This window comes from Capricornis sumatraensis, chromosome 3, assembly GCF_032405125.1.
Source record: "Capricornis sumatraensis isolate serow.1 chromosome 3, serow.2, whole genome shotgun sequence".
NCBI classification, from domain to species: domain Eukaryota; kingdom Metazoa; phylum Chordata; class Mammalia; order Artiodactyla; family Bovidae; genus Capricornis; species Capricornis sumatraensis.
Window position 1 is genome coordinate 80,773,042 of NC_091071.1, and position 20,610 is coordinate 80,793,651.

Sequence of the window (20,610 nt, forward strand, 5' to 3'; positions counted from 1 at the left end):
CTTTCTATTCTATGGTCTAAGCAATGCTGATGGAAGGCAAACAGTCTCCGTGAAGACTAGGAAAGAAGGGTGAAGGGGAGCCCTGGTCAGTGTTTTTCCTGTACTGCCTAAGATGGATGGATGGACCAGAAGTGGTGGGCACAGACATGCATGGCCTGAAGAGGGGTGACTGCAGGAGTGCAGGGGCCACTCATCGGGCTAATTAGGATGAATGCCTAGTGCAGCCCCTTGTCCTTCAAATAGCATTACTGTGAAACTGGATGAAAATCCGATATCCCAATGTCAGAATCATTCATAAAATAAGACTATCAGTCTGAAGTATTCTTCTTAAATAAAACACAGACATTGATTTTTCTTTAAATTTGTTATTGGAGTGTAGTTGATTCACAATGTTGTGTTAGCCTCAGGTATATAGCAAAGTGAATCAGTGATACATATGCATATGTATTCACTCTTTTTTAAAAGATTCTTTTCCCATAAAGGCTATTGCAGAGTACTGAGTGGGGTTCCCTGTGCTATACAGCAAGTTCTCATCAATTATCTGTTCTATATATGGTAGTGTGTATATGTCAACCCCAGTCTCCAAATTCATCCCCTGGTAAACAAAACCCTGTCCTCCACATCTGTGACTCACTTCTGTTTTGTAAAGAAGTTCATTTGTACCCTTAAAAACAGATAGTTTAGCCCAGGCACAGTAATATGCTTCTAAGATTTTACATCTAACTTGGCTGCTCAGATTTGATTGGTTGGTGTTTTCTAAGTTTATTCATTGGTTTTGAAATCTACTCATTTTAGCTAAGTGTGAAATACATTATATACTAATCACAAGCACACATACACAACCAATACTCCTTGGGAAAAAGCCAAGCAGAGTTATGAGCCAATGAAAAAAAATGTTACATACAGATTTCTAGACTTCTTGTGCTAGTCTTTTTTTTCCTGTCTCCTCTTTCTCCTCCTCTAAAGCCAATTTAGAAAGTGAAGAGGGACTAAAGAGCCTCTTGATGAAAGTGAATGAGGAGAGTGAAAAAGTTGGCTTAAAGCTCAACATTCAGAAAACGAAGATCATGGCATCTGGTCCCATCACTTCATGGGAAATAGATGGGGAAACAGTGGAAACAGTGTCAGACTTTATTTTTTGGGGCTCCAAAATCACTCCAGATGGTAACTGCAGCCATGAAATTAAAAGACACTTACTCCTTGGAAGGAAAGTTATCACCAACCTAGATAGCATATTCAAAAGCAGAGATATTATTCTGCCAACAAAGGTCCATCTAGTCAAGGCTATGGTTTTTCCAGTGGTCATGTATGGATGTGAGAGTTGGACTGTGAAAAAAGCTGAGCACCAAAGAATTGATGCCTTTGAATTATGGTGCTAGAGAAGACGCTTGCAAGTCCCTTGGACTGCAAGGAGATCTAACCAGTCCATCCTAAAGGAGACCAGTCCTGGGTGTCCATTAGAAGGACTGATGCTGAGGCTGAAACTCCAGTACTTTGGCCACCTCATGTGAAGAGTTCACTCATTGGAAAAGACTCTGATGCTGGGAGGGATTGAGGGCAGGAGGAAAAGGGGATGCCAGAGGATGAGATGGCTGGATGGCATCACTGACTCGATGCACATGAGTTTGAGTGAACTCCAAGAGTTGGTGATGGACAGAGAGGCCTGCCGTGTTACGATTCATGGGGTTGCAGAGTCGGACATGACTGAGCAACTGAACTGAACTGAAAGCCCATTTGGAGGTCAAATGTAAATGTGAGAAAAAATATCCCTTAAATGTTTTTTCTTTTACTTTCAAAAAAGATGGACTAACAGGGGCAAAGCAGATTTACCTTCCCTCCTGCCAAAAAAAAAAAATATATATATATATATGAAACTTGATTTTCAAGGCAATGGACCCTGGGCATTAAAGGATAGTTATCCCTGAGAGATAGGAAACAAGCACGGTGAGTCATTGTTGAGTTTGCAATCTCTGTATTTGCCTACCTCCAGACCAAAGAAAGAGCCTGGGTTAATGACAGAGACATCAGTGGTTTAATCGATGGGAGGAGTCTGACATGTCTGAAGCAAGGTCTTGGAGCAACACCCTCAACAAGTGCATCAGAAGGTGGACAAGATGAGGTGGCAGTCTTTGCTACCCCAGGGAGAGGGAAATTGACACCAGGTTGGCTCAGACAGACCAACAGGGGAGCATGCCTCTCACTGACCCTTTGATAAACCGTCATAGTAGAGCGAGCTCTCAAGTATGCAGGCAGTTACTGACTAGACTCTAAGACTGAATGGAAAAGGACAGTCAGGGTGTAGGTAAGGCAGGGCATGTGTGAAGAGCAAGAGAACGGCCATCTTGGGTGGCCTGAAGTTACAGGCCTGCAGTTCTCCCGACTTACCTAATTGGCATTTGCAGAACACTCTACCCCAAAACAGAAGAAAATGTGACCTTTTAAAGCACATATGAAATATTTAGCATAACGGGCAGCTACACATATGGACTTAGAGACTGTCATACTGAGTGGAGTCAGACAGAGAAAGACAAATATCATATCGTATCACTTTTATGTGGAATCTAAAAAAAAAGGGACAAATGAACTTATTTACAAAATGGAAATAGAGTCATAGATTAGAACACAAAGATGGTTACCAAGAGAGAAAGGGGGTTGGGAGCTTGGGATTGACATATACATACTACTATATAGATAACCAATAAGAACCTACAGTAGGGCACAGGAAACTCTATGCAATGCTCTGCAATGACCTGCATGGGAAAAGCCCCTATAAAAGCAGACATATGTACATGTGTAACTGACTCACTTTGCTGTAGAGTAGAAATGAACATAGCATTATAAATCAGCCACACTCCAATAAAAACTACTTTAAAAGTGAGGGACTTCCCCAGTGGCTCAGCAGGTGAAGCATCCACTCGCAACGCATGAGGCACAGGAGACACTGGCTTGATTCCTGGGTCAGGAAGAGCCCCTGGAGTGTGTGTGCGCTGTTGCTTCAGTTGCATCCGACTCTTTGCAAACCTGTGGATTGTAGCCTGCCAGGCTCCTCTGTCCATGGAATTCTCCAGGCAAGAATACTGGAGTGGGTTGTCATGCCCTTCTCCAGGGGATCTTCCCAACCCAGGGATTGCACCTGTGTCTCTTATGTCTCCTGCACTGGCAGATGGGTTCTTTACCACTAGTGACACCTAGGAAGCATTCCCCTGGAATAGGAAATGGCAACCAACTCTAGTATTCTTGCCTGGAAAATCGCAAGGACAGAGGAGCCTGGGGGGCTACAGGGGTCCCGAAGAGTCAGCCATGACTGATGACTAACCACTCAGCACAGATGCTTACAACTGGTATGATATAAATAAACAAGATACTATGACTTTCAAAAAGAATATTTAGCATAGTAAACCACACTCCTCCAGTCCGTAAAACAAATCTCAATAAATTTAAAAGGACTTATGTCATACAAAATGTGTTCTTCGACCAAAGAAATTCATTAGAAATTAATAGCAAAAAGATATCTGGACAATTCTCAAGTATTTGGAAAGTAAGTAACACTACTAAGTAACCCATGGGTTAAAGAACTTCGAATGAAAGTTAGAAAACATTTTGAACGGAATGAAAGTACAATATACCAGAATATTTAAGATGCCACCAGAGTAGTAAAGGGAGTACGTAGCAATAAGTGTATTAGAAAACAAGAAGGATCTCAGCCTCACCCTTCTACTTCAAGACACTGAAAAAGCAGAAAAAAATAAAATCCAAGTAAGCAGAAGGAAAGAAATAATAAAGATCAAACTGAAATAGAAAACAGGAAAGCGATAGAGAAAATCAATGACACCAAAAGTTTCTTTAAGATAAATAAAACTGGAAAACTTTTAGCCAGATTGATGAGGAAAAGAAAAAGAGAAAACACAAGTTACCAATATCAGAAGGGAGAAGGCAATGGGACCCCACTCCAGTACTTTTGGCTGGAAAATGCCATGGACGGAGGAGCCTGGTAGGCTGAAGTCCATGGAGTTGCTAAGAGTCGGACACGACTGAAGCAACTTAGCAGCAGCAGCAGCAATATCAGAAAAGAGACTGGTGGCATCACTTTAGATTACACAGATATTAAGTGCATAAATAAGGAACTATTATAAACAAGGGCTTCAAGGTGGTGCTAGTGGTAAAGAGCCAACCTAAGATCTGAGAGATGTGGGATGGATCCCTGGGTCAGGAAGATCCCCTGGAGGAGGGCATGGCAATCCACTCCAGTATTCTTGCCTGGAGAATCCCATGGACAGAGCAGCCTGGCAGGCTACAGTCCAAAGGGTTACAAAGAGTCAGACACGACTGAAGCAACTTGGAATTCGAGCATTATGAACAAACTTTATAAATTTGAAAGTTTATATAAAACGGAAGAATGAAAGACAAGAACTACCAAAGTTTGTTCAAGGAAAAAAGTAGGTAACTTGACTTTCCTAGATCTCCAAAAGAAACTGAAATTGCAATTAAAAATCTTCTCACAAAGAAAACACCAGGCCCAGACAGCATTACAGATGAATTCTACCAAATGCTTAAAGAAGAAAAAATACCTACCAATTCTACACAAACTCTTCCAGAAAACTGAAGTGAATACTTACCAACACACATTCTTTGAGGCCAGCATTAATCTGGTACCAAGCCAGACAAAACATTACAAGAAAAGAGAACTAAAGACCAATATCCCTCAGGAACACAGATGGAAAAAATTCTAAACGTAATGTTAGCAAACTGAATCCAACAATATTCAAAATTAAATGGGGCTTATTCACATGTAAACAAATAAACTTCTCTACACAAAAAAATATTAACTCAAAATGGACCAGAGATCTAAAATTAAAGTCTTAAAATATAAAGCATTTAGAAGAAGTACAGAACATCATTGTGACCTTGGATTAGGCAAAGATACCTAGATTTCAAAAGTGTGATCCATAAAAGAATGAATTGATAAAGTGAACTTTACCAAAATCTAACATTTCTGCTCTTCAAAAGACAATATTAAGAGAATAAAAAAATAAGCTACAGACTGGGAAAAATATTTACAAATTACAGTATACATTGATAAAGAACTTGTATCTACAAATTATAAAAAACTCTCAAATCCCAGTAATAAGAAAAAAAAAATGAGCAAAATATTTGAGCAGACACTCTATCAAAGAAGATATATGGATATCAAATAAGTATATGAAAATATTTTCAACATTAGTCATTAGAGAAATGCAACTTTATTTGTTTTTAAATGAGGTAGAATTGAAAAATAAAACTGCATCCATTTAAAGTATACAACATGCAGATACAATGTGAAATGATTACCATGATCTAGTTGACCATCATATCCATCATCTCCCTGAGGTTCCATTTTTTTGGCGAGGACATAAGATCTACTCTCAGCAAATTTCAATACATAGCAATACATAACCTTATTAATGACATACAGCACCATGCTGTATGAGAAATGCAAATTTAAACCATAATGAAATACCACTGTACTTCTATTAGAATAGCTAAAATTTTAAAAACTGACCATACTCAATATTAAGAATATTAGATTCCAAGGGCTGCCATAACAAAAGTACTACAAAGAACGTGGTTTAAGAAACAAGATTTATTTTCTCACGTTTCTGAAGGCTAGAAACCCAAAAAAGTGCCAGAAGGTTGGTTCCTTCTGAAGGCTGTGAAAGAAAGATCTGTTCCATGCCCTTTTCCTGCCATGCCCTTTTCCTACCATGCCCTTTTCCTAGCTTCTGGGGATTTGCTGGCATTCTTTGGCATTTCTTAGCTTGTAGATGTATCACAGCAATCTCTGCCTTCATCTTGACGTGGTGTTTTCCCTGTATGCATGCCTGCCTTGGTGTCCAAATGTCATAATGACCTCATCTTAACTTTATCACATGTAATGACTTCATTTCCAAATTAGGCCACAAGTACTGAGGGTCAGGACTTTAACATCTTTAGGGAGGATAGAACTCAACCCACAACAGCTAGGATACGGAGGAACTGAAATTTACATACTACTGGTGGGAGGGTAAAATGGTACAACCACTTTGGAAAACAATTTGGTAGCTTCTGAAAAAATTAAATGCATAACTACTCTCTTATCCAGTTATTCTTCTTATGGTTATTCACTCAAGAAAAAATGAAAGGATATGTGTCCACATAAGGGTTTATACATGAATGTTCTTTGCAACTTTATTTATAATAGCACAGTACTAGAAACAACTCAAATATCTATCAGTAGGTAAATGGATAAAGAGATTGTGGTATATCCATACAATGGAAAAATCACTCAGAAATAAAAATAATTAAAATTTTAATGTATGCAATGACATGGCTGTATTTCCAAATAACAATACTGAATGAAAGAAACCAGAACCCCCCAAAAAAGCATATGCTATATAATTTCATTTACATGAAATTCTGGAAATCTCAAACTAATCTATAGTGACAGAAAGCAGATCTGTAGTTGACTGGGGTCTGGAAGAGGGGGCTTTCCAAGGAACACAGTGGAATTAGTAAGGAGGATAGATATGTTCACTCTTTTGATTACGATAACAGTTTCAAGGCTGTATAGATTTGTCAAAAAATTTTAAACTGTATATTTTACACCTAGGCAGTTTACTGTTTGTCAATTTCATCTCAATTAAGCTACAACACCCGGGGGACTTCCCTGGTGGTCCAGCAGCTAAGACACTGTGCTTCCACCGCAGGGGATGTGGGTTTGATCCCTAGCTGAGGAACTACCACTATCCTGCATGCTCTGAGCCCAAGAAAGTAAAAAATTTTTAAATATACAGCAAAAGTCCTCTATAATTTTCTAATCCACTGGATTCACTAGGAATGTATTAAGAATGTTATTTCACCCATCATTCTTAAAGGCTGAGGTTTCTGGCCAACAAATTGCCTTTTTCTAATAATAAAATGAAAATGAAGCCATTATTCAGGAACAAAACTACATGTTGATTTATAAACATAATACAGGAAAAATTAAGTTAAATTGATGAAGTCCTGGTCATCTGACTACCAATATCATCTCCTTTTACAAAATCCATACTTTCAATAATGCTGTGATTTCTGTTTCAGCTTAGAAAAGTTGTTACGGTGTGGAAAAACTAAGCAGCCTTCCTTGGAAGATTCTAGAAGACCAAGCAAAATAAAACAGGATTGCCAACTTATTAGTGCTCTATTCACTTATCTTTGCACACCTGCTTCTCAGAAAGCTACACTGAACTTTAATACTTAACCCATTTAACCTGAGAAGGGCAGATGAAGCTCTTTGTCTGTAAGTGTTTTTTCCATAGCCCCATGACTAGCTCATGTCTAATCCTCTTTTTATCTTCCACCCTGAGCTTTAACATTTTGAATTGTCTCAGAAATGAGACTTGACAAGTCTCCAACCCTCTGGGCACATGTGAGAAGACAAGTATGAACACACCACAGGCTGTCTGTCCCTGATCCATCAGGATCATTTTCCCTCCCACAGAATGGCTTTGGGTCCCAGAGCATGGAGGAGGCCCTGCTAGAGCATGGCATTTGACTCAACATTATTTCTCATTTTATAACAACCTGCATGGTAGGTTTTTGTTGTTCTACATACAGAGAGGAAACTCAGCAAGATTATGTAATTTGACCAAAGTAACACAGCTAAGAAATAAAGGAAGAAGGATTTTTAACCCATCAACTCTACCCTGCTCTCTTTCTTCTCCTCCTCCTTTCACCTAATCCTTCAAGATGCAAACATGCCCACAGAACCTGTTTTGATTTACCAGAATTTCTTTAGGTGAAATCAAAAGGTGCAACCACCCCTCTATTTGGTTATTGTTTTTATTTTAAAAACAGCACTGGTGATTAAAAAAAAAAACTATCTTATACACTTTTCTCAATACTAAATGGAATAGAATATCTAAATTACTAGAAAATGACAAATGTTAAAATAAATATTGATTGTTCCCCAGGGTTCCCATTAAGTTCTGGAAAGTTATAGCCTGCAGGGTAACAGCAGGAGATGCAGGGCTGGAGAAGGCTCTCTCACAGTGCAAGTTCCTAAATGGGGCCCCTAGAGCCAGGCGGTGCCGTTCACCCATGCCAGCCATGCCAGGCTTCCCCGCCTGCTGCCCACACCTGGCTCCTCTCTCCCTGTGTTAACACAGCCAGTGGGAAATTTTACTTCTGAAACCAGCCTCTCTCCGCGAACTAAGAGGTTTCTTGTAGGTTTCCTTTCCTTTTCAAGCGCCAGACATTACCTTCTGCCCCTACCTACTCAGAACCCAAGAGAGGTTCATGGGAGAAGCCAAAAATTCTCCGCCCCAGCTGCACATTACAATCGCTTTAGGAGCTTAAAAAGAAAACATACTGACACCTGGATCCCACTCCCGATCATCTGAACCAGAATCACTGGGAGTTGGGGCCTCTGTGTTGGTGGTTTTTAAAAGCTGTTCCGGGGACTTTGACCATGGTGAGAGCTGAGCACTGCTGGACCAGCTAGGTTTAAGACAACACGTGTTGCTGGTGGTCATGCTCCCTAGAGGGGTTCCTGTTTCTTCTCCAGATGTGTGCCCCTTTGCCTACTTCGTCTGCACATCCTCTGCGAGGCTACATGTGGAAAATGGAAGGAGAACATGAGTGTGCAGAAATGAGATCACGCGCTGGCAGGGGAGACTTAAGATACCCTATGAAGACCAGTCAGAAGGAAATGGCAACCCACTCCAGTATTACTGCCTGGAGAATTCCATGGACAGAGGAGCCTGGTGGGCTGCTGTCCACAGGATCACACAGAGTCAGATATGAATTGAAGCGACTTAGCATGCGTGCATGCATTGGAGAAGGAAATGGCAACCCATTCCAGTGTTCTTGCCTGGAGAATCCCAGGGACAGAGGAGCCTGGTGGGCTGCCGTCTATGGGGTCGCACAGAGTCGGACACAACTGAAGCAACTTAGCAGCAGCAGCAGCATGAAGACCTGTCAAGACAGAGGCTTAGCTGAAACTCCCAAGTGAGTGGAAATTTCTGGCTAAATACTGCATACTGGTAGAGCCATTAATTGAATTGAATTGATACAAATCCCTGCCTAGGCAGAGGTGAAAAACTAGTTCATTACCTCAGTACTGAAACTGGCCTTTAGCCCAATGAACTTTCAGTTGTTTTCACCCCTTAGTACTCCAGCCACTGTGGGTGTTATTAGTTAAAATACCACACTGCGGCTCAAGCACAACGTAAAGCAATATTCTGAACACACTCAGGAGTGTTTAATAAATGGCTCGGGGAAAGCTGCTGAAAATACATATTAAATAGGTTAGAAAAATCCTGTCTTACATAAGCCAATATTCTCTTTTATCTAAGGTACGATTTCCTCTTAATGAGATAGCTTATTACATGAAGCTAATGGGTAGCTCAGGGCAGGGCTTTAACAATACGTCATTTAGGCTCTCAGTGTCCTCATCAGCATCTAATGACTATAATGAGACCTACTTCACAGAATAACCAATGTGGGTATTATCTAATAATTGTGGTCACATCTCCTGAGTGCTCACTCCTGGCCAGTTATGGGTGTTTTCCACACGTTCCAACATGGCGTGGACACTTGTAGTGTTCCATTTTACAGAAAGAAAGCTGAGGCTGGGTGAGGTGCTATGACTTGGCATAGATCATAAAGCAGACTCCCACCCAGGCTGCCTTAGCTCTTCACCACCATGGTGTTGATACAGCCAGCACTCCAGGCATGGCAGCTCCTGAGAAGAAACCAGGACCATTATACGGCTTTCCCTCCACCCAACAAGAAACCAAATCACCTCTCATTCTTTGTTTGCCCCCCAAATATTTTCTTTATTTAAGTAATAACAATTAGTAATAAAACTACCTTAGTAGAGTGTTTACTCTGTGTCAGTCACTGTTCTAAGCCCCTTTCAGGTATAAACTCTTTAAATCTTAACAACAGGCCAATGAAACGGCACTATTATTATTATTGCAGTTTTGCAGATGAAACACCTAAGGCAGTGGAGGTAAAGCAACCCACTCCAGTCACAGAGCTAGCGAATGAATGTTCCAGTTCCCAGGGTCTGGAACTGGCAGTCTGGCCCCTGGGCCCCCTCTGGTTGCCTCCACTTGCCGACCTGTGATAATGCAGTTGAGTCCTGTGAGATTCCATCACCATCAATCATCAGCTTCTTTCCTGTCTTCAGTTTGCTGTCATTTGACTGGGTGACATCAATCTGGATGAAGCCCAGTGTCCACCTTCTCCCTGCATGTACCTGGGCTATTACGTATCATTAAGAAAAGACCACCTACTATGAAATCATGGTCCCTGACCACATCTGAGCCCTTGGTGATGCCCAGATGTTTGGCCACATTTCCCCAGTAGCTCTGAGGACATCAGAGCCAGTCTCATCACCTCTCCTCAACTCCTTTCTAGTCCAGACAAAAACCATCTCTTTATTCAAGATCCTGCTGCAGCCTCCTAACCCTTAGGAATTGCTTACCTCCAATCCGTTCTGCAAAATATGGCAGGAAAGTTCTTTTTAAAACATAGCACATAAGTCTGGTCACAGTGAAACTTCTTAATGGCTTCCCCTTGGCTTTAGCACAAAGATTTTAAACATGATTTTGGACCTAGCTTAAGCCTTTCCTATTCAGATGTCATGTTCCCAAAACCTCCCACCTCAATTTCTAGTCTCCCTGCTCAAAGAACTTCTCAAGCATCTGATGTCCGCCCTTGCCTCTATTCCTTCTGTCTGGTACATTTTCCCACCCCCTGTTAGCTCAGTTAAGTCTCTCCTATCCCATCAGCCCTGCATTCCCGTTCACATTTCCAAGCAACAACTCACTTACTTTTTGTACCACAGCTTAAGTTACATTTTCTAGAATTTTATAGAAATTGTATCACAAAGTATATACTCTTTTTTGTCTGGCTTCTTTCACTCAGCATAATTGTTTCAAGATGCAGCCATGCTATTCCATGCATCAGTCATTCATTTCTTTTAATCTATTCCATTGCATAGATAGACCTAAATCTATCTATTCATTCCTTGATGGGTATCTGAGTTGTTTCCAGTTTGGAGCTATAACAATAAAGCTGCTATGAACATTCATGAACAAACCTTATATGGGCATTCTTGGGTAAATACTTAAGAGTGGAATGTCTGGATCATATCGTTGTTACACTAGATTGGAAAGTGTCCCCCTTAAATCACATCCACGTGGAACCTCAGAATAAGACTTCATTTGGAAATAGGTGATTATTAAAATCAGGTCATATTGGATCACAGGTTGCTAAATGCAATACTGATGTTTTTATAAAAGAGATATAAAGGGAAGAAATCCATGCGATGATGTGGGTAGAGACTGCAAACATATAATGAATTTTCTTCACCATTTTCACTCAACATAGTTCAGGTTTCTAATTGTTTTCCCAGTTTCAAATGACTCCAAGCACTATATCCCTTTCTACCTCTTTCCCTCGTTCATTCACTCATTCAGCAGGGACATCCTGAGAATTTACTAAGTGTCAGAACGGCGCCACCCTGGAGATTCTAAGAGAAGGAAAAGGTAGTGGGCTTTTCAAGAAATTTACATTCAGGTGAAAGATATAAATAAAGCAATAATTCTAATTCAAAGTTATAAACTGAGAGATGGAAGATGTACAAGGCACGCAGGTGCAGGCGTTCCAGGTGTGTGGGGTGCAGGGGTGCAGGGGTGAGGAGGAGACATCAGTTCAGCACAACAGAGCTTCAGGGTTCCCTCCTGAGTTCCCTTTGCTCTTCTTTTTGCAGCCCCACTCCCTCCTCCCACTTCCAAAGTTCCCATAAAAGGACACTGAAAATAGGCCAGACTCTGTGCCAAGCACTATTTCATTTAATACAGCAGCACTATGAAGCAAATAGTACCATCTACCCGCATTTTATACAGAAGGAACTTCCAGAGACTTCCCTGGTGGTCTAGTGGCTAAGACTCCACGCTTCCAATGCAGGGGGCCTAGGTTCCATCCCTGGTCAGAGAACTAGATCCCTAGTACCGTAACTAAGACCTCGTGTAGCCAAATATATAAGTTTAGAAAAGGGGGGTGGGGTGAGGAAACTGGGGCTAAGGAGACTAAGTAACCAGCTGATAGGTGACAAAGCTCTTACTCTAACCATCACACTACCCTGCCTCACAAATCTGAAACACAGGCAAGACCGTGAGATGGGGAAGGATCATTTTCTCAAAGGCTTAAAAGCTCTTTGCCACATTTCCCACCTCAAAGACACATGCAATACTTTCAGGAAGAGATGAAAACTAGCTCTTTAGGAGTCTTCTAATCATTGAATAGGAAATTTGGTGTCAGGAGGCCAGGAAGCTGTCATTACCATTCTTCGTTACACTAATTGCTTTGAAGATGAAATATGGCTTGTTTCCCTCTTTATCCTGCTCATATTCATAGCTCTGCTCCTTTGCAATATTATCTGCTGTGGGTCAGGGAAGGTTTTTTCCCCTCATTACATAGAGGATAAAACTGAAGCCACAGCAGGTGTATGTATCACCCAGATCCCACAGCCAGTGGGAGGTAGCCGAGTGTCCCAGTGACTGACCGTGCTTGTCAGGCTGCCCCAGTAGCTGCCCTTTGCTCCAGCAGGTCTGCCCACTCACTCTCTCCCATATAAGCAGTTCTCACGCCAACTTCTGTATTTTTTGGCACAGCTTCTTCCCATCCTAAAACAGCCTCTTCCTCCCAAATATTCTTCACTCGATCACAGCACATCTAACCCTGCACAGTCACTCTAGCACCTCCTGGCCTCTCCCACTTTTACTCCCACTGTACTGCACCTCACCAAGGATTAACATCAGGATTGCACTTCTATGGTTAATTGTCCCACTTGGATAACATTCAGCTATCGCAATAGATGCCAGCCCACTCAGACAGGGCTGAATCATCTACTTTGGGGTTTTCCCATAGCATGCAATGTAGTTCTGAGGCCACAGAAGAGACTGATAAATACATCATGCCAGAGGCCTATATACTCCTGTATGCTGAAAACATCCCTTTTCTACATGTTTCAGGCAGGGATGCTGACTTCTCCATAAAAGAATATTTACTGACTCAGTTAGTGGAAATGTTCGCATTTTCTCAGCCCCATCTGTTTGTTTGTTTGTTTGTTTGTTTTTCACTCCAGCAACAGCCAGCCCTACACAGCTTCCCTCTGGGGCAAGGTGACAGCACCTCACCTCTGCCCATGCCATGCACCTGTTGCTGCCTGCCCCAGGGCTGTCCCTGCTTCCCTATTTCACTCTGATCTCCAATTCTACTCCCTGCCAGGGATCTCATCCCAGGCTCTGCTTCCAGGGGATCTGGGCTAAGACAGTATGAATCCACTTGGGCTGACTCAAACAATGGAAACATATTTCTCAGTTTTGGAGGCTGGAGAGTCCAAAATCAAGTTCCTGAAGATCTGGGGGTTTGCTGAGTTCTCTGCCTGTTTCGTAGATGGCTACCTTCTGGCTGTGTGTCCTCACATGGCCTGTCCTTGGTGCCTGTGTGGAAAGATCTCTCTCTTTCTCTCCTTATAAGGTCGACCTTATCTAGGACCCCAGCCTTTAGACTCCATTTAAACTTAATGAACTCCTAAAATCCCTATATCCAAATACAACTTGGGGCCTGGGGGAATGGTTAGGACTTTAACAAACGACTGGGGTACTGGGGACACAATTCAGTCTATAGCTGACAGTATCATTCAAAATTATTGGTTGAGGGAGCTTCCCTGGCAGTTCAGTAGTTAAGACTCCAGGCTGCCAATGCAGGGAGCACGGGTTCAATCCTTGGTGGAGGGAGAAGGATCTCACATGGGGTAGGGTGGCAGTAGAGCCCCTCTCCCCCCCCCCCCCCCCGGACACACACACACCCTGCCAAAAAATAATTGGTTTGGGTCAATAGGCAGCTAAGGAAAGCAAGGTTCTCCAAGATTCCACCACCTTCCTTTTATTTTTTAAAGCTCCATTTTGCTCTCTTCCCTCCTTTTATGTTTTAATGACTAGCATCATAAACAATGTTTTTAATGATTAGGAAAGATACTATACTAGCCTGTTCTCATGAATATTAAACATTTCTAGTAGGCTGCCCTGCTAGTAGGCAGATGGTAAAGAACCTGTCAATTTGCCTGCAATGTGAGAGACCGAGGTTCAATCCCTGCCTGAGGAAGATCCCCTGGAGAAAGAAATGGCAACCCACTCCAGTATTCTTGCCTGGAGAATTCCACGGACAGATGAGCCTGGCGGGCTACAGTCCATGGGGCCGCAAAGAGTCGGACACAACTGAGCAACTAACACACACACACACACACACACAGAGTCCTGCTAGTTACCTGAAAGACTACATTCTAGTCACAGTTTTCCTAGTTTAGGGAGGAACTTTTGCCAACTTAAAGCGTAACCTCTTAGAACAAATCACTTTGCTTTTCTGGACCTTTTTTGGGGGGGATAAAGTGGGACAAGAAGGTAACAGCTGTGACAGGGATAAGCCAGCTATTCTGCTGGGTTAGGAGAATCTGAGGAGATGGAAGAGGGGGTGGTGGGTAGTTTGTAAAGGGGAAAGGAGCTCAGCAAGGGAAGAAGCTTCAGGGTTCTCTGGAGTGAGTAGGGCGGGGACCCTGGCGCACCCCCAGGGACCTCTGGACTCCACATTCCAGGGGAGAGGGTGTCCAGACCGTTCCCAGTGCGCCTGGGTCCTCGGAGCAGCTCGGTTTCCTCTAAGCTGCCTGCCGCCAAACCCGCAGTGTTTTCCAGAACCCGGGTGGTGTACAAACCCAGATGTCAGACTTCCTGTCCCAGAGATTTTCAACTCGCTCACCCCCAACTCCTATTCGGCCTCCCCCAGGAAGGAGAGAGAAGGCTGGAAGCAGGAGGAGCTAGCCCGGGGCAGCCTCCCCCCTCCCTCTCCACCCTGAAGGCAGGAATTTCTGGGACGGGCCGATTGTCCACCCCCTCTTCCTCCTGCTGCTCCAAGCCGCAAAGGGAGAACTTCCGCGACTTTCCGTCTTCCAGCCAGTGTCCCCCCACCGTGGCGACAGGGGTGACTGACGAAGTGGGTCTCGGGGCCGCAGGGGCGGCGAGGCCCCCGGGGAGGGGTGGAGCGCGGGGGAGGCTGCGGTCCTGCCCTCCCCCACCCCACGCACCGCAGGGCTGGGCGCTGGGGCTGCGGCGCTGGCCCCCCGCGGGCGCTGCACCCGGAGACCCGCGGGCCAAGTGGTTAGCGATGCCGCTGCTGCCGCTGCTCCTGCTGCTGCTGCAGGTACCGGCGGGCTCCGCCGAGACCGCGGCGGGGGCAGTCACCCCCGAGCGGCTCCGCGAGTGGCAAGGTGAGTGTCCCCCGGGGCCAGAGAGACCAGCGGGCACGTCGGGGGCGGTGGTGACCCAGAGGAGAAAGGGGCGAAGCAGCCGGGATTAGACCGTGGTCTGCGTCGGGAGCGCGGCGAGGGGTTGGCACCTGGGCTCGCGGGCCGTTTGACTCAACTGTGGCCGGGGGCGCGCTGAGCGTAGGAGGGTAGATATTTCAAAACGTAAACTTCTCGGGAGTGGTGTATTTGGGACGACCATCTCTGGGGAAAATGATGGCCAAAAGATGTCCCATCTTGTTCTTCCCCAAAGCAAGCGCTCTTGGTGCACGCTGCCACCCGTGGAGTGTCCCCAAGCCGGGCTTCTCCGTTCCGCGCCGTCGGAAAAGAAAACAATCTTTATTAAAGCCTCTCCGGCCAGATCGGGAAGAGGAGCCTCTGTGGCCCTAAGGAACTTGTGAGCTGGAGCAAAATCAGCTCTCTGCTTTTCAGTTTCTTAACACTTTAAAATAGAGGGGCTGTGACATCCATAGGACAAAATGTGACCCCTTGCAAGGCACACAGCATGCCAGTGAGTGGGGAGTTTGGGGAGGTTACTGCCACAGTATACACGTGTACTCACGGCTCAGTTCATCAAATATTTATTGAGCACCTACTATACATAAGATTCATAAAGGGACAGGTACAGAGATAGAAGGGCTCCCCAGGTGGCGCTAGTGGTAAAGAGCCAGCCTGCCCGTGCAGGAGACACAAGAGGCTGGTTTGAATCCCTGGGTCAGGAAAATCCCCTGGAGAAGGACATGACAACCCACTCCAGTATTCTTGCCTGGAGAATCCCCATGGACAGAGGAGCCTGGCGGGCTAGTCAGAGTCACAGGGTCTCAAAGAGTCAGACACAGCTGAAGCCACTGAGCACTCACACACACAGAGACAGAAAGAGAGATTGCCTGCATTCATGAATACCTATATGGGCTGCCTCAGGGGCAAAGCAGCCAGCATCCAAAAGCGCAAGCCCAGGTGTGAGAGGAGGAAGGTGGCAGGTGGAAAACTAAATATACCAGGAGGTGCCTCCAGGCAGCCTCCATCCTCTCAGCTTTTGGGGAGAAGCTTGAACAGAAAGGGTAAGACAAGGTGTCACCAGTGTCTGTTTCCCTTCTCTACATGTTCTGTGTCTGGACTGTATCCCCCTGCATTCGTAGGAGGCTTTCCCAAGGACTGATTGAGCAATTCTTATCCTGAAGCGGCCAAAGGTCAGAGACCTCTTACTTCTTCAGTGAAATGTTCAGTGAAAATATTCCTGCAGATGGGCATGTGATCTGGTGGGTGACCCATCTCCACTAGCAGTGACTGTGCCGAGCTTATTCTTTTACATCTTAAAATGTGGATCTTGCCTGAGCGCTCATGTCTAACTAGAACAGGGCAGCAGCCCAGAGGAGAAGTTGGAAAGTAACCACACAGAGAGAATGCGTTGGTGATTCCCTGAGCCAGGGTTAGCACAGATGGGCTAATCCCTTCTATATGTAGCAGATACAAATCCCGGCTGAGACTGTTTCTAATCAGTGCCTTCTTTTTAATAGTCAAGGACGCTATGAAGTTAGAATCGTCCATGACCTCTTGTACACTCATAGTTGGCACAGAGAGTCTTCAAATATGAAAATGGTGCTGCTGATTTCTAAAAGCACAGGGACTGTGGGGCACTGAATGCTCCAATAGTCACCCAGGCTCCCCTTCTTGACTTCAAGCACTCATATCAGTGGAATTTCAAGTATAATCTAGATGAGTTTAAATCAAGTTTTTCCTGTTTGTCCGAAGATGGAGAAACAAAATCTTCACATTGGAAGGGACCTGAGACATTGTCTACTCCAGCCATAGGTTTTTTCAGACATAGAAGATGAAATATGGCTGCTTTTTTTTCAGTTGTTTGGGTGCTGAGGTTTACCACTGTGTTCACTGTAGGATACTGACTTACTTTTAGCCATGATTGACATCACCAGAGCAACCAGGAGAGAATATGCACCTGTGTCAGTTTCATATCCACTAATAAGGAATATGGAATAGTACAAAGTGGGGCTTCCCAGGTGGTACTAGTGATAAAGAAACCACCTGCCAATGCAGGTTAGACCTAAGAGATGCAGGTTCAATTCCTAGGTCGGAAAGATCCCCCAGAGGAGGGCACGGCAACCCACCGCAGTACTCTTGCCTGGAGAATCCCACAGACAGAGGAGACTGGCAGGCTTGCAGCCCATAGGGTCGCACAGAGTCAGACACAACTGAAGCAACTTAGCATGCAGAATAATACAAGGCAGTTTATGCATGTTCTATTTTTAATCTGAAAATTTATTTGATATGTATTACTGATTAATTTCTTATTTATTGTAAGCATCCCAGCCTTGAGAGACAGATGATGGCTGGTATTGTGGTGACTGCTCAGATGTTCAGTCATGTCCAACTCTTTGCAACACTCTAGTATGTAGCCCCCCAGACTCCCCTGTCTGTGGGATTTCCCAGGCAGAATTGAGTGGGCTGTCATTTCCTACTCCAGGGGATCTTCCCAAACCAGGGATCAAACCCACATCTCCTGTCTCTCCTGCATTGGCAGGCAGTTCTTTACCACTGAGCCACCTGGGAAGCCCCATTTATCAATGAATTTGTATTAAAAAATTAGTAGATACAGTGTCATACAGTAGTTAAGTTAATGCACCCTGGAACCAGACTGTTTTCCTGAAGAAGTAGGCAGTTGCCCCATGGAAGCAAGAACATTTGGGGAAAACACAGAATGTGTGCATAGGCAGAGTCACGTATTGGGCAACAGAGTCCAGTGGGCTGAGAGTTCTGATCTGGGCTCTTTAGGATGGAGGAAAGAGAGCCACTGAAGGTCACAGGCAAATGCAGGCCTGGAGGGAAGGGCAGCAGGATCTCAAGGGGCCCCGTGGACAGGTCCTGTGCCACCGGGCCTCCTGGAAACAGAGACCTGGCCCCTGAGATGAAGCAACTTCTCTGTATCTCAGGGGCTGGTGGGTGGTCCCTGTTTGGCTCTCTTTCTATGGACTGGTTTCTTCTGCTTCTACTTGTAGGATCTTTCATAGATAGCTCCCACAGCATCCTCAGAAGAGTCTCTTAATTTCCTCAGAGAGGAATCTGGCCACACTGGTCATAGCAGACTGGCTGGTCCCTGTGCTCTGCCCATGAATTGGAGGCCTTCCCACGGCTAGGAGGCCAAGGTAGGGGTGGGAGGTACACACAGGGATGCGGTCTCACTGGGGGCTGTGGATGGAGTAGATCCCGGAATAGAGTCGTGGCAGGACAAGACACTGGCACGTCTGTATTTAGAAGCATATGGAAGTTGAAGAAATGAGTTTGTTCACAGACACTCTGCTCAAGGGAAAAAAAACTCTGGTTGAGTAAAGTGGGTACTGCTAAGAAGGGTCTTGTGAGTTTGGAAAAGGGAAACCAGAACCAGATCACACTTCGAAGTTTAGGACTGCCATAGTCAGTTTGGGATTTGAAGAGAGGAATTCTGAAGGGCAGCCAAGAAACCAACTAGAAGATTCAAGCAATTGCCCATAAGGGAAGAGGTTGATGACCTGAGCTAAGTCAGTTCTAATAGGAATATTAAGGAACAGAAAATGTAGATTCAAGAAATAGGAGTTTAAAAGGAAAGTAAAATAACAGGCAGTGAAAGTAAGATGAGAGAAATGGCAGAATAGGAAGGGTAGTGATCATACAAGGAAATGATAAATTTTGGAGGTAGATCTGTTCTCAGTAGAGACCAGGTCCAAGATATGGTTGCAAGAGTGGTCACTAAAGTGAGAACAGGTGAACGAAGGTTCTCAGGGCAGAGGAGATCAAGGAACTGGGCGTCCTGAGCAGGGCAGACATATATTGATACAGATGCCACTTTTTATCATTAAAAGGCACCCTTACCTAATATGCTGCACCGCCACTTTTCTCCTCTGTTTCATTCCATGCTGTTTTGCAGTGCTGGTTGGGACACACTAAATTTATTTTGTCACTTTTAATGGCCCACAACTTGAGTTAGATGAAACACTGGGCCAGAATGTTAGGTCATCTGTACGGAAGGTAAAGGCTTTGAGGTGGGGAGGCTGATGGAGTACTGCTGGAGTCACATAGTGCGTGCAAGGAAGAAGTCCCCGGTGATGCACCCCGATATCAAGGAATGAAGAGAGGGTGCCACATAGAAGAGGCTTTTGAAAGAGGGTGACAGGAACCACCGCCTGGAGGCAGCAGTGTGGAGAAGTCATGACCTTGAGATTTTCCCCTTAGCTTTCATTTCTAATACAAAGGTCAAAATGTCCCTCAGGCTAATCAGGCAGGTTCTGTTAATACACACTCTTCTTTTACAGAAGAAGAAGGGTTAAATAACTTGCACTTACAGGAACTTGTAGAGATTCAAACCAGTCCCTTAAGCACTAAATGCAAAAGACCCCTGGAGAGTTTTGCAACCTGATAAAATAGCCCATTCTGTGTCCTGCTGTTCGCTGGGAGATGCAAATTGATTTCGTAACTGGAGGATCAGGAGGCCAGCCTCTTGCTCTCTTCAACTCCCCCTTTTCTAACCTGTATGAACACATGTAGGAGTGAATATTTTCACAAAGCAGAAATGTGCAAAGCCATTGATTTTTTTTTTCTCTAGGCAGTTTTTTTATAGCCTTGAGTAATGAGCTATTCTGCTAATCTGGAGATCTGGAATTTAAGTAAAAGTATGATCAGATTCTGGTTTAGCCGCCCTGCCTGGTCATCAGCCACTCCAGCCCTCAGGCTCTGTTTCTTCCATCTCCATCTATCATCTTTCAGAATCTCTTCCACTTTATACTTTTCTCATCCCAGTTTCTCTAACTGGCTCCTTTCCTCCCATGTCTTTGAGAGTCAGCAGAGACTCCCAGTTTTTCTGGTCCTTTTTACTCTTCCTCATTAAGTTCCTAACCTCTTTTCCTATTGTTGGTTGTCGCAGTAACTGATACTACACAGCATCGATTTCAAGCCAATTACCAGAATGACTGAGACACACAGAGCTTGGTGGTGCCCTCGGCTTCCCTCCTTTGAGCTAACAATTTGCTTATTTATACCAGGGTTTCTGAAGAAACAGTCCCTTTGTTCTGCCTCTTCTGAATCCATCCCTATGTGATGAATCTTCATATGATCCATCAAAGTAATATATCAGAGACATTTATAGACTCTTGTCTCCATTTTCTTTTAGAAATTATCCTTGAAATCCTTTTATGAGATGTTCCAAAACAAAGCTAGGAACATAAATTATATTTTTTAATTGATCAGTGTGAAAA

General features: G+C 44.1%; 1 protein-coding gene across 1 annotated transcript in view; it reads left to right on the forward strand.

Moving 5' to 3' along the window:
• The first annotated feature begins 15,228 nt into the window (after positions 1-15,228).
• Positions 15,229-20,610, forward strand: part of PLA2R1 (phospholipase A2 receptor 1) — a 124,926-nt gene continuing 119,544 nt past the window's right edge. The window contains exon 1 of the mRNA XM_068969499.1: positions 15,229-15,331. Coding sequence (XP_068825600.1) covers positions 15,229-15,331 — 103 coding nt within the window. The remainder of the gene's footprint in view (positions 15,332-20,610) is intronic.